Below are 13,147 nucleotides of genomic sequence, written 5' to 3'. Positions count from 1 at the left end.
GCTCTCTGCTAGGCGGGGAGCCTGCTTCCTCCTCTATCACTACTTGTGATCTTTCTTTGTCAAATAAATAAAATCTTAAAAAAAAAAAAAAAAAAAAAAAAAGACTGCCAGCCTGCCCAGGCCAAAAGGCTGAGGGGTTTCATAGGAAACTGCAGGATCTGGGCAGTTTTGACAGGAATCTGGTAGGGGCTAGCCTCGCGTTGCATATGTTTTCGAGGTGGTCTCAGGACTAGCGCTGCCTTGGGCCTTCCAAGTTTCGATACTGAGTATGAACATGGATACCAGGTTTTTGGAACAAAGGATTCCACAGAAAAACAAGTGAAAGGGAGGGCAAGGCCTCAAGAATAAGGGAGAAAATTTTGTTCAGATTAAAGTCAAGATTTGCTGAAGCATTAGTATGTCCATCTTATTTTCCATCCATTCCTTATTTTTATTTTTTTATCATTTTTTAAAATTATTTGTTTCAGGGGTACAGGTCTGTGATTTGATTCATCAGTCTTATATAATACCCAGTGCACATTACAACACATACTCTCCCTGATGTCCCTGATGTCCATGACTAATCCCTGCCATCCCTTCACCCCGTACTCCCCAGCCTCCACCCCCCCACCCCCCATACTCTACCCCCCACTCCCCCAACCCAGCCAGCAACCCTCAGTTTGTTTCCTGTGGTTAAAATTCTCCTTCCTCTCTGGTTTCATCTTGTTTCATTTTTTCCTCTCTTCCCCTATGATTCTCGGCCTTCTTAAATTCCACATATCAGTGAGATAATAAGATAATTGTTTTACTCTGACTAATTTTGCTTAGCATAATACCCTCTGGTTCCATCCACATCAAATGCAACTGATTTCTGTGCATTGATTTTATATCTTGATACTTTACTGAATTCCTATATGAGTTCTAGCAATTTTGGGGTGGAGTCTTTTGGGTTTTCCACTTAGAGTATCATGTCATCTGCAAAGAGTGAGAGTTTGACTTCTTTGCTGATTCTGATGCCTTTTATTTCTTTTTGTTGTCTGACTGATGAGGCTAGGACTTCTAGTACTATATTGAACAGCAGTGGTGATAGTGGACATCCCTGCCATGTTGCTGTCTGTAGAGGAAAAGCTCTTAGTTTTTCCCCATTGAGAATGATACTGGCTGTGGGTTTATCATAAATGGCTCTTATGAAATTGAGGTATGTACTCTCTACCCCTACACTGTGAAGAGTTGGTTTTTTGGTGTGTGTGTGTGTGTGTGTGTTTTTTTTAAGGTTTTTGTATATTTGTATATGTGCTGCCGAAGCGAGCACAAGGTTTTTGTATATTTGTAAGAGACAGGGAGAGCACAGAGAGCGGCAGGCAGAGGAAGGAGCAGACTCCCCACTGAACAGGGAGCCCGATGCAAGACTCTTGATCCCAGAACCTTGGGATCATGACCTGAGCTGAAGGCAGATGCTTAACCAACTGAGCTACCCAGGCATCCCACTGTGAAGAGTTTTAATCAAAAAAGAATGTTATACTTTATCAAATGCTTTTTCTGCATCTACTGAGAGGATCATATGGTTCTTGTCTGTCCTTTTATTTATATAGTGTATCCCATTGATTGATTTGCAGATGTTGGACCAACCTTGCAGTCCAGGAATAAATCCCACTTGGTCGTGGTGGATAATCCTTTCAAAACATCCGTTCATTTCCATAGCAGTTTCATAGGGCTTAGAAAACAAACTACAGGGTGCCTCAATCCTGGGGTTTAGCAGTCATGTGCATCATTTGTGATGTACTCCTGTATTATTGAATTTCAATCTAGAACAATCAAAATTACAAAGGAAGTGAAAAAATATTTTAACATTTTATGCATTCTGAAATAAGTTTTTTCACTTTGATACTAAGTTCTTGTCCTGACACCTGATCCTACTGTTTTGAATTCTATGATAAAAGTAGGTTTTGGGATGCCTGGCTGGCTCAGTAGGTGGAGCATGTGACTCTTTTTTTTTTTTTTTTTCCCAAAGATTTATTTATTTATTTGACAGAGAAATCACAAGTAGGCAGAAGTAGGCAGAGAGGCAGGCAGAGAGGGAGAAGCAGGCTCTCCGCTGGGCAGAGAGCCCGATGTGGGGCTCCATCCCAGGAGTGACTCTTGATCTCATATGAGCATGAGCCCCACATTGGGTGTAAAGAGTACTTAAAATTTTTTTTAATTTAAAAAAAAGTAGGTTTTGGCTAGAAAAACCACAGGGATTAAATAGACCAATCCCTAGTACTTCAGAACAAAGCCAAGAGACAGAAAATAGAATGACGATTGCCAAGGGCCAGGAGAGTTATTGTTTAATGGGTACAGAGTTTATTTTCAGATGGATGGTAGTGATGGTTGCACAATATTATGAATGTATATACTACACTGAACTGTCCACTTAAAAGTGGTTAAGAGGGTAAATTTTATGTTGTATGTATTTTATCACAATAAGAAATTTTTTTGAAAAACAACGAAAAGCAGGCCTGAGTTTTTTGAGGAAATGTTACTTAGATGTAAAGGAAGAGAAAAAAATCACTGCATGAATAAGTCTTTAAGGTCTTTTGGGTTTGCTGAGGCCATGGAAGTTGGCCAGATGTTTTCTAGATGGAGCCAAAGCAAAGAGGTGTGGGCCCTTGGTAGAACATTTTGGGAGCTTTTGTTTTGTTTTAATGTGAATTCGGAAACCTTTGGTTGTCATCTACTTGTCCATGATATCAACACCTGAGCCTAAAATTTTAGGCTCCCTAATATGGTTCCAACTTTCTTTTCCCTGTGGAATATCCCATTATTCTTTTCTTTTTTCTTAAGATTTATTTATTTATTTGAAAGATCAAGAGTGCGTGAATGCAGTGGGGATGGGCACGAGAGAGGAGAGAAACTCAAGCTGACTCTGTGCTCAGCGTGGAGCCCAATTTGAGCCTGGATCCCACGATCCCAAGATCATGACCTGAGCTAAAACCAAGAAATGGACACCCAACTGACTGAGCCACCCAGTTGCCCTTCTCCCATTATTTTTTAAAACATTCAACTCTGATCTAGTCACTGGCATCCAGATCTTGTGCTTTCAGGCCATAGTTTGAAATCTTAATTCATCCTAATGTCTTACTTTGTTGTTTTGCCTACTTGAAGGATCAATTCAGTATGCTTCCTCCTGGAAGTATTTCTCAATCACACAGTGATAACCCTCCTCTGAACTCACCCTGTCATGTATTGCTTAGTGATAGTGGGTTTTTTGTAGTCTTATTATGTAACTCTTGCATTTTGATTTCTATGTTCAGATATTTATGTTTATGTAATGCGCTTCCTTAGATTTCCTTGGCCTTGTTCACTTTCTGGACCCACAGTCCCTTGCTCTGCCTGAGGCTGACCTATTGCATTTCTAGAATCTCTTCCTTCACTCCGGAATTCCAGTAAAGCACTGCACTGAGCAAGGCAGTTACTGGCTTCTCACTGGCTGCTGGGAGGGCTTAAATGATGCATCCTGGAAGTATGGGGGGGAGAGAGGGGTCACTCTCTAAGGAACAAATGTCAGCCAACTGAAAACAGTAGACTAAGTGAGCATGACAGAAAAATGCCCTTTCCATCTTCCTTACAAGGCATGGTTTTTCCAAACAGTGTGTCTGGAGAGGTCAAGACTGCATTTTTTTTTTTCAAGATGTTATTTTTAAGTAATCTCTGCACCCAAAATGGGGCTCAAACTTACAACCTTGAGATGGAGAGTCAAATGCTCTACTGACTGAGTCAACCAGATGCTCCAAGACTGAGTGCATTCATCTACCAAGCAAGCTGCTGTGTCTCATGGCTCATTTTCAAAGAGGGGCCAGCAAGGTTAACACATCATATTGTATTACTTCGAATCCTCTGCCTAACTCCTTCCAGAGTGTCACCTCATTTTGGTTAATCTGAATCTGTACGTCTCAAATAAAGCATAAGCATTTAACCTTTACCTGGAAGATGGGATCTGCATTTTCAAATGTTTCTGCTATTCACATCACCTGGTACATGGCATTTGGTGTTCAATAAATTTTTTAAAAATTTTTAGATTTTATTTTTAAGTAATTTCTGTATCCAATGTGGGGCTCGAACCTATAACCCTGAGGATCAAGAATCATATGCTCTTATCAACCAAGCCAGCCAGGTGCCCTGGTAAATATTTTAATATATAGTCAATGTGCAAGAGTTCCATTTCCTGTGTAAAATAACTATGGTAGTGTACCAGAGAAAAAAATGCACAACATACAATACATATTAGGTGTTTTTATTGTTGTTTTTTTGTCTTTTAGTATGCAGTACATTCACATGGCTCAAAATTCAAAAATTTACAAAATGGAGTAACAGTGAAAATAATTCCTCCTACTTTTGACCCCTAGCCTCTTCATTTTTTCTCCTGACACAACCAATGTTCTTACTTTCTAATATATCTCTCCAGAAAAAGTTTATGAATTTTGTGGATATATTAGCTTGTCTGTGTGTGTGTGTGTGTATTTGTTTTTGCCCTTTTTTCCTACTTCACAATATATAGGAAATATTTGAAAACAATACATCTTGGTGATAACTCCATATCATTTTACAGTTACACAAAGAACTTCTTCATTCTCTAATATTGCTACACAAAAAGTATCCATTGTATCAATTTATCATATTTAAGGCTTCCCTCACTTTTTTTTTTTAAGATTTATTTATTTATTTATTTGACAGAGAGAGGGAGAGAGAAATCACAAGTAGGCAAAGAGGCAGGCAAAGAGGGGGAAGCATGCTCCCCGCCGAGTAGAGAGCCTGATGTAGGGTTTGATCCCAGGACCCTGAGATCATGACCTGAGCCAAAGGCAGAAGCCCAACCCACTGAGCCCCCCAGGTGCCCCGCTTCTCTCACTTTTGCTATAAAAATAAGCCTGTAATAAATTGTACATGCATCTTTTCCCCCCATTTGCAAGATAAATTCCTAGAAGTAGAGTCTCTTGGTCATCAAAATTAGTTTCTGACTGATGGTAGCAACTCTTTTAGCAATGACTTTTGCTCTTCAGGGGCCCTCACTGCTTTCCCCTTCTCAATGATCTGAACAGTCTTCAGTAAACCATCCTGCAGAGCCTGATTCTTTACCATGTTAGTGATTAGGAAAGTGACATCCCTGATATACATCTGCCTCACTTTAGCACCATAGTATTCTGCCCTGTGGCCATGGGCAATAAAGAAGGTACAAAGGGCTGTGATATCTCCTTCTTGCAGCCCACACTCCTCCAGGACAGACTCCCACACAACTCCAACGTGCTGGTTCTTGACTTTTTGTCTCAGGATAGAGGTTAAGGTGGGAAGACCTCGCACCAGGTCTGGCAGCTTGTCAAGCACACGAGTGTGCAAGCAGATGAGAACTTCAGTGACGTAGCTGTATAAAATATTCAGTTCCATTGAAGTGAATCTACAAAAAATGTGGAGAGCTTCTTAATCAGTAGAACTCTTTCTGCACAAACAAACAAACAAAAGAATTGTACTTGGATACAAACCCATGAGAAGAACCATTTTAGAAAGTATTTTAGAAAATATTTTAGAACTAGGACCTGCACTATACAGGATAGCTTAGTTCTCAGGCCATTCATACTACACATTTCTCAAAAGCAGAGGACTTACATCACCCATCTCTGTGTTAAGCAAGACATTGGCAAACAAGAGACACTGTGACAAGATGTATATGACAGTGCTGGCATATGAACGGCTGCTCAAGTTAAACTTTTTTGAATGAATTGACCTCAGAAAATAGCATTTCTTCACAATCCATTGAAATTCAAATTTAGAATGACTGCTGCAAGCTCTCACAAAGCCACGAAATTCCACCAATTTCTCACTGCATACTCACTTGGGGGCCAGAACTGCTCTCCACAGCTCATCCTGGGCTGCCTGGCTTGCCAAAGCCTTGCTGTGCTGTTCAAATCTCCGGGTCAGACTATCCTTGGTGAAATCCATTTCTTTAAACTGTGCTTCTAAACCTTGGAGTTTGTGGTCTACTCTATAGGATAAAAGAATCAAGGGAGGCTTTAGGACAAGGGACAAAACTAAGGTTTTGCCTTAAAGCTCTGATATATTGTTTATAATCACTAGTAATTGGGGTAGCTATTTAAATTTAAGATGATGGATAGATATTCGTATTTGCCATTCTCTTTAGCCATCATCCTAATTCCTATGTTCCTTATATTGCCAAACTTTTAATGGTCTAATTACTTGAATTATCTGCCACCTCTTGATTTTGTATTGTACTTTATACTTTCAGAAGTATTTTAGGGGCGCCTGTCTGGCTAAGTCAATGGAGCCTGTAACTCTCAATCTCAGGGTCTTGAGTTCAAGACCCACACTGGGCATAGAGCCTACTTTAAAGAAAGAAGTACTTTAAATACAAGCATTACTTTGATTCTCACAACAGCCATAAGAAGTGAAGCAGTCATTTTTATCATTCTACTGATAAAGAAACGGAAGGGTGCCTGGTGGGCTCAGTCAGAAGAGTGTGGGACTTTTGATCCCCATGTCATGAGTTCAAGCCCTACATGGGCATAGAGATTACTAAAAAAAATAAATAAACTTAACAGATAAAGAAATTGAGTCTCCAAGAGATTGAGACCCAATGTCATAGCTAGCCAGTGCTGGGACCTGTATTTAATAAGGCACATTTCTCTACTCTACTCTGACTGCCCAAATCCTATCCTACCTTCAAGGATAAGCTCACTTTCCACTGTTTGTTTGAATCCGCTAGCCTTTCTGCCCGGAGATCACCCAGCCAAAGACTTAATTTTCACAGGGACTGCCTCCACTACCTGTCACTCCCCACCTTCTGCTTTATTTTTAGAGGTAGCATTTCATGAATGAAATTATAAGCTGTTTGAGGGAGGGAATCAGAGACTATTTCTCCGGGTGAGAAATAGTCACCTAGAGTGACTATTTCTGGGTTGCTCAGTAATTAAGCGTCTGCCTTTGGCTCAGGTCAGGATCCCAGAGTCCTGGGATTGAGCCCCACATCAGGCTCTCTGCTCAGTGGGAAGTCTGCTTCTCCTTCTCCCACTCTCCCTGCTTGTGTCCCTCTCCCTGTCAAATAAATACATTAGAAAAAAAATTGAAAAAAAAAAAAAGAGACTATTTCTAGGACATCTTTACACCTATTCCCTAATATCTAGCAAAGGCCTTAGACAGAACTAATAAAATACATCTCATATGATCCATGTCCCTGATGCGAATGAGTTGCTGAACTGTGTAACCTCGCATGGGCATTTGGGTAGCTCTAAACAGCCTTAATCATCAGGGGGCGCTGTGGCACCAGAATTATGTCAAACTGAATCACAGAGAACTGAAACAACACAACTCAGTTGCCTGAAGGACCCCACATTTTTTTTTTTCATGAAAGAAGTGATACACTAATATACATACCACGTCCCTGAGCTTCTATGTCCCAGTTCTTCTATGTCCAGGTTCTGTCCTTTACCATCTTTTCTTCTTGGTCCTCACTTTATCTTAAGGCTAATTCAGCTTCAGGTACCACATCTCTCCTAAGCTCTAGACCCATATCTTTACATTTTGTGCATCTCCACCTGGGTGGAGATGTCAAACTCAACTGTCCTAAATTGAGAGGCCAACTATCCCACACCCCCATCATCAGATATTACTACGGGGGAATCTTCTCACTGATCAGGATATTTTGTTTACATACAGATAAGGCCCACTATGAAATGTTTGGTGTTTTGCAATGTCATCTGGCATACTGTTTTGTATTAACTTTGACACCTTTAAGACTATGTTGCTTGTAGGTCATCTCTAGCTTGTCAAGTCAGTGTAAAAGTTCACAATTGTTAACAGTCTTTTGGAAGCCTCTCACCAAAAAGCATTCCCACACCATTCCAAATAAATCCTAAACCACATGTCTGCAAATTCAAGTCTGTTTTCTACAATTCCCCAGATTAGTGATACCACCATCTATTCAATTACTTGAACTAAAAATCTCAGAATAATTTTTACCTTTTTTTTCTCCCTCTCCATTAATGCCTCTAAATTATCCCTTCCTCTCTATCACCACTAAGCCAGTTAATGACTATCTTTCACTTTGACCTAGGATTGCAGTAGCCTAACTGAATCCTTGCTTTCAATTTCTGCTGCTACTAATCCATCCTCTAGAAATATGCTGCTGCCATTTTTTAAAGACTTTATTATTTATTTAAGAGAGAGAGAGAGGAGGAGCAGAGAGGAGAGGGAGAAGTAGGGAGCCTTGATGCATGCAGGACTCCATCCCAGGACTCTAGGATCATGACCTGAGCTGAAGGTGGACGCTTAACCGACTGAGCCACCCAGACACCCCAATATGTTGCTTTAAAAAAAATTTTTTTTTTAAATTTATCTATTTGTCAGTGAGAGAGAGAGAGAGAAGGAGAAAAAGCACAAGCGGGGGAGGGGCAGGCAGAGGAAGAAGCAGCCTCCCCACTGAGCAAGGAGCCCAATGTGGGACTCAATTCCAAGACCCTGGGATCATGACCTGAGCTGAAGGCAGACACTTAACTGACTGAGCCACCCAGGCATCCCTAGAAATGTGCTTCTGAAACATAATTCTGTTCATGTAACTCAACTGATTATCCACGTTGCCCATTGATACAGTTATGGCCAAACTGGGTATCTTCAGGAGGATAAACATAAAACCTTTAACCTTTGCTCCTATCTTCTGCCAGTCCTTTCATAGCCTAGTCACTAATCATGTGAGACATCTAGCAGCTGACTGAAAAGAGCATGGGATTCCAGGCATCTGTGGCTTCCATATACTTTTCCTCACCCCAGAATTCCTTCCCATATTTTTCTTTCTCATAACCCTTTACTCACACTTTAAGATCTAGCTTAAATGTCTCTCTATAAAGGGTTCCTTTTCCGAGTATAAAAGGCAAAATTAATTGATCCTTTCTTCCTGTCCTCAGGGCTCTTTAGGAAAATCACATTAAATTCTAGTATTTTTTTTTTAGATTTTTTTTTTTTTTTTTTTTTTTTTTTTTTTTTTTGCCAGACAGATCACAAGTAGGCAGAGAGGCAGGCAGAGAGAGACAGGAGGAGGAGGCAGGCTCCCTGCTGAGCAGAGAGCCCGATGCGGGACTCGATCCCAGGACCCTGAGATCATGACCTGAGCCGAGGGCAGAGGCTTTAGCCACCCAGGCGCCCAAATTCTAGTATTTTTGAATACTTATGTTCTCCCTATAGGCTTTGAACTCCTTGAGGACAGAAAACATGTTTTACTTATTTTGTATACCTAGAATATAGCACATGCATTAATTGAATGAATTCACCTGGAATGGAAATAATTTTTATTATTAATTTATATTTTTTAACCTGGTTAAAAAATATAAAGTGGTTTAAACTTAAACCACTTTAAACAGAGATAGAATTCTAATTAGCATATTTTTAGTTCTTTGCCTGTTTTTATTCTTTATTCTTCTCTTACCCATCTTCCCATTAAAGCAGACAATGCTTGCTCCCTCCCTGGAGCCCTTAGCAACCTTTTCATCGCTTCCTTCAAGGATATCAGAGTTGTGGTTTCACTGGTCATCTTCTTAAGGCAAAATGAAAGGAAAACAAGGAAAACAAAAACCTAGTGGAGGTTTGAATCCAGGGTTTTCTGTTGTCTTTCACTCAGCAACAGGCAGCAGCAGGATGAGTATTTGATCTAAATTCTGTCTGAAAGGTCACTCAGTACAAGAAGCTTTTAATAGCTTGTATATCCAAATATAGTTTCAAAGAACTCATCGTGTGAGCACAGGTGTCCTAGAACGCACTGTAATATTTGCTTTTGTAAAGTGAGCCATAGTACATGAACAAACAAGATGTAATCATGGCTCTGCGTGTATTCCAGTAAATGTATATATGGATATATGCAAGGATTAAATTTGATGGAAATATTACTCTCAAATTTTAACAGCTTAATTATTCAACTATAATCTTAAATTAAGTTTAAAGACATCCCCAGACCTTATATGTAGTATTATATCAATGCTAAAAATCTAATCATCATCAAAAAATAATAAATATTCATTGAGAGTTTCTAGTATTAGATTAAGTATTGAAAATAAAAACAGGAGTTCCTGGATGGCTTGGTTGGTTAAGGGTCTGCCTTCCATTCAGGTCATGATCTGGGAGTTCCAGAATGGAGCCCTGCATCAGGCTCCCTGCGCAGTGGAGAGTCTGCTTCTCCCTCTGCCCCTCACCCTGCTGGCATGCTCTTTCTCTCCCTCAAATAAATAAAATCCTTAAAAATAAATACATACGTACATACATACATATATATGTAGGTACATAAATACGTAACAAAATAAAAACCGACCTAAAACAGGACCCCTGAATTCAATGTGTTTAAACTCTAATTGGGAAGGCAGGACATACACTTAAAAAGAAAATGCATATAAAAGGTTGTGCACCAAATAGGTACAGACCATAAAAGTCATAGATTAGAGTAAGTCACTGTAAGGGCCTATTTAGCCAGAGCAGCTCCATCCCGACCCTGTTCTCCACCCCCCTCCCACCCCAGGCCGGGGAACTTACTTAAGAACAAGTCCCGGAAACTAGTCTCAGGTTAACAAAGCCCAAATACAAGGGTGGGTCAGGCCAGGTGGAGGTATCCAATCAGTGGGGGCGCATACTGTCTCCTAGCTACCAAGGAGTATGGGCCCCGCCCTTTGGGTGCCTTTTGGGTGCCCATTCTGACCAAAGTAATAGGCTAGTTCAAATATCTACTATACTGTTTGATGGTAGGTCTGATTCCTGATGCTTGGCGCGAAATAAAGCTTTGCTTGACCTTCTCTTTGTATCAGTCTCGCTCCTTTAATCACGGACCCATTATTGGGGTATCCAATTTTGGGGGGACCCAACAATACTTTGTATATCAGGTTCCTCTTTGCCCAGGTTTCTTCTGAAGCCCTTCATTCCTTTTCTTAGGGGTAGATCAGTGGCCAGAACCTTGACAAGGATATGAAACAAAAGGAAGGAGAGAATGGTGGAGACTCTGATTTTGCTGCAATCTCTCTCTTATGCTCAGAATAAGGCATTGTGGAACCCCACCCCCGGAAGAACGTTTGGAGAAGGCAAAGAGTAAAAAAAGTTGTGCTCTGGGGTCAGAGCCTACCAATTCCAGCCAGTGCTGTTTCCTCTCGGGTCCTGTCTGCCTATCCAGATCCAGTATTTTTCCCTTCTCCCCACTTTCACTGACTACCTCTTTTTTTTTTTTAAGATTTTATTTTTATTTATTTAAGAGAGAGAGAGAAAGAGAGCACAAATGGGGGGGGTGAGGAGGAGTAGAGGGAGAGGGAAAAGCGGATTCCCCCTGAGCAGGGAGCCCAATCCCAGGACGGATCCCAGAACCCTGAGATCATAACCAGAGCTGAAGGCAGACGCTTAACCAACTGAGCCACCCATGTGGCCCCCACTGACTACCTCTTGTCTGTGTAGACCTAAACAATACCAGCTGATCACTTCATCCTTGACTGCCTGATTGCCTTTTATCTAGTCCAAACTTTTGTAATGTCCAGATCTGCCAGGTTCATCTTCCTTATCCTCCTGGTCCCCTGTCATATTGCTTTCCAAACTATTTTTTTTAACTAGTCAATTTGTTGTTGTTGTTTTTAAATATTTTATCTGTTTTTTGTTTTTTTTTTTTTTGACAGAGGCACAGGGAGAGAGGGAACTCAAGGCAAGGAAGGGGGAGAGGGAGAAGCAGGCTCCCCACTGAGCAGGGAGTCCGATGTGGGGCTCGATCCCAGGACCCCGGGACCATGAACTGAGCCAAAGGCAGACACTTAATGACTGAACCACCCAGGTGCCCCCTCAACTTGTTTTTTTAAAGCAGTTTTAGGCTAGAGGGCGCCTGGGTGGCTCAGTGGGTTAAGCCGCTGCCTTCGGCTCCGGTCATGATCTCGGGGTCCTAGGATCGAGTCCCACATGGGGCTCTCTGCTCAGCAAGAAGCCTGCTTCCCTCTCTCTCTCTCTCTCTGCCTGCCTCTCCGTCTACTTGTGATCTCTCTCTCTCTGTCAAATAAATAAGTAAATAATCTTTATTTAAAAAAAAAAAAAAGCAGTTTTAGGCTCACAGCCAAAAGAGTCAAAAGTACAGACAGGATCACCCTGCCCTCAGACCTCTATAGACCTCCTCACCACAGCGGTTATAGTACCCACTTCTGATGAGCATACAGACTCATCATTATCTCCCAAAGTGCATAGTTTACATTAGGGTTCACTCGGTGGTGTCCATTCTATGGGTTTTGACAAATGTATAATAACATGTATGTATTCACCATTCTAATAGTATACAGAATAGTTTCACTGTTCTAAAACCCTCTGTGGTCTGCCTATTCACCTCTCCTTCCTGCCCCGTTGCCCACCCCAACCCCTGGTAACCACTGATCATTTTATGGTCTCTGTACTTTTGCCTTTTCAAGAATGTCATATAGCTGGAATCATATAGTATGTACCCTTTTCAATTGGCTTCTTTCACTCATACTATGCATTTAAGTTTCCTCCATGTCTTTTCATGGCTTGATAACTCAGTTCTTTTTGGTTCTGAATTAATATTTCATTGTCTGGATGTGCCACAATTTCTTTATTCACTCACCTCCTGGAAAAATCTTGAATATTTCCAACTTTTGGCAATTATTAATGAAACTGCTATAAACATCCATGTGCAGGTTTTTGTAGGGGCCTAAGTTTTCAGTTTATTTGAGTAAATACCAAGGATCATGACTGCTGGGTTGCATGGTTAAGAGGATGTTATGTTTGTAAGACACTGCCAAGCTGTCTTTCAAAGTGGCTGTACCATTCCGCATTTCTACCAGCAGTGAATGATAGTTTTTGTTGCTTCTCATCCTTGCCAACGCTTGATGTTGTCACTGTTTTGGATTTTGGCCATTTGAATAGATGTGTGGTTGTATCTTATTGTTTTAATTTGCATTTTCCCAATGACAAATGGTGTTGAGCTTCATGGCTTACTTGCCATCTGTGTATCTTCTTTGGTGAAGTGTCTGTCCAGGTGTCTTGCCCTTTTGATTTTTTATTTAAAAAATTTTTTTTGTTGTGCCCTTTTTAAAATATCAGCTTATTTCTTATTGTTGAGTTTTAAGGGTTCTTGGCATATTTATCAGTTGTTTCTTTCTTTCTTTCT

At 40.7% G+C, this 13,147-nt stretch overlaps 1 protein-coding gene across 3 annotated transcripts; it reads right to left on the bottom strand.

The window, feature by feature from the left end:
- Nucleotides 1-4,380: 4,380 nt before the first annotated feature.
- On the bottom strand, nucleotides 4,381-9,665 carry SMCO1 (single-pass membrane protein with coiled-coil domains 1). 3 transcript variants are annotated; one of them, XM_047734159.1, is made up of 3 exons: nucleotides 9,593-9,665; nucleotides 5,846-5,995; nucleotides 4,381-5,410 (listed from the first exon to the last, which is right to left on the bottom strand). In XM_047734159.1, exons 2-3 carry the CDS (start codon nucleotides 5,950-5,952, stop codon nucleotides 4,966-4,968), a joined length of 552 nt encoding a protein of 183 aa, XP_047590115.1. In that variant the 5' UTR covers nucleotides 5,953-5,995; nucleotides 9,593-9,665; the 3' UTR covers nucleotides 4,381-4,965. The 3 variants fall into 3 exon arrangements, with proteins under 3 accessions (XP_047590115.1, XP_047590094.1, XP_047590105.1); XM_047734138.1 differs by having other exon boundaries at nucleotides 9,501-9,662; XM_047734149.1 differs by lacking the exon at nucleotides 9,593-9,665 and adding an exon at nucleotides 8,521-8,677.
- Between the last annotated feature and the right edge of the window lie 3,482 nt (nucleotides 9,666-13,147).

Source organism: Lutra lutra, chromosome 1, assembly GCF_902655055.1.
Source record: "Lutra lutra chromosome 1, mLutLut1.2, whole genome shotgun sequence".
NCBI lineage: Eukaryota > Metazoa > Chordata > Mammalia > Carnivora > Mustelidae > Lutra > Lutra lutra.
This window is presented reverse-complemented; position numbering and strand designations above follow the sequence as displayed.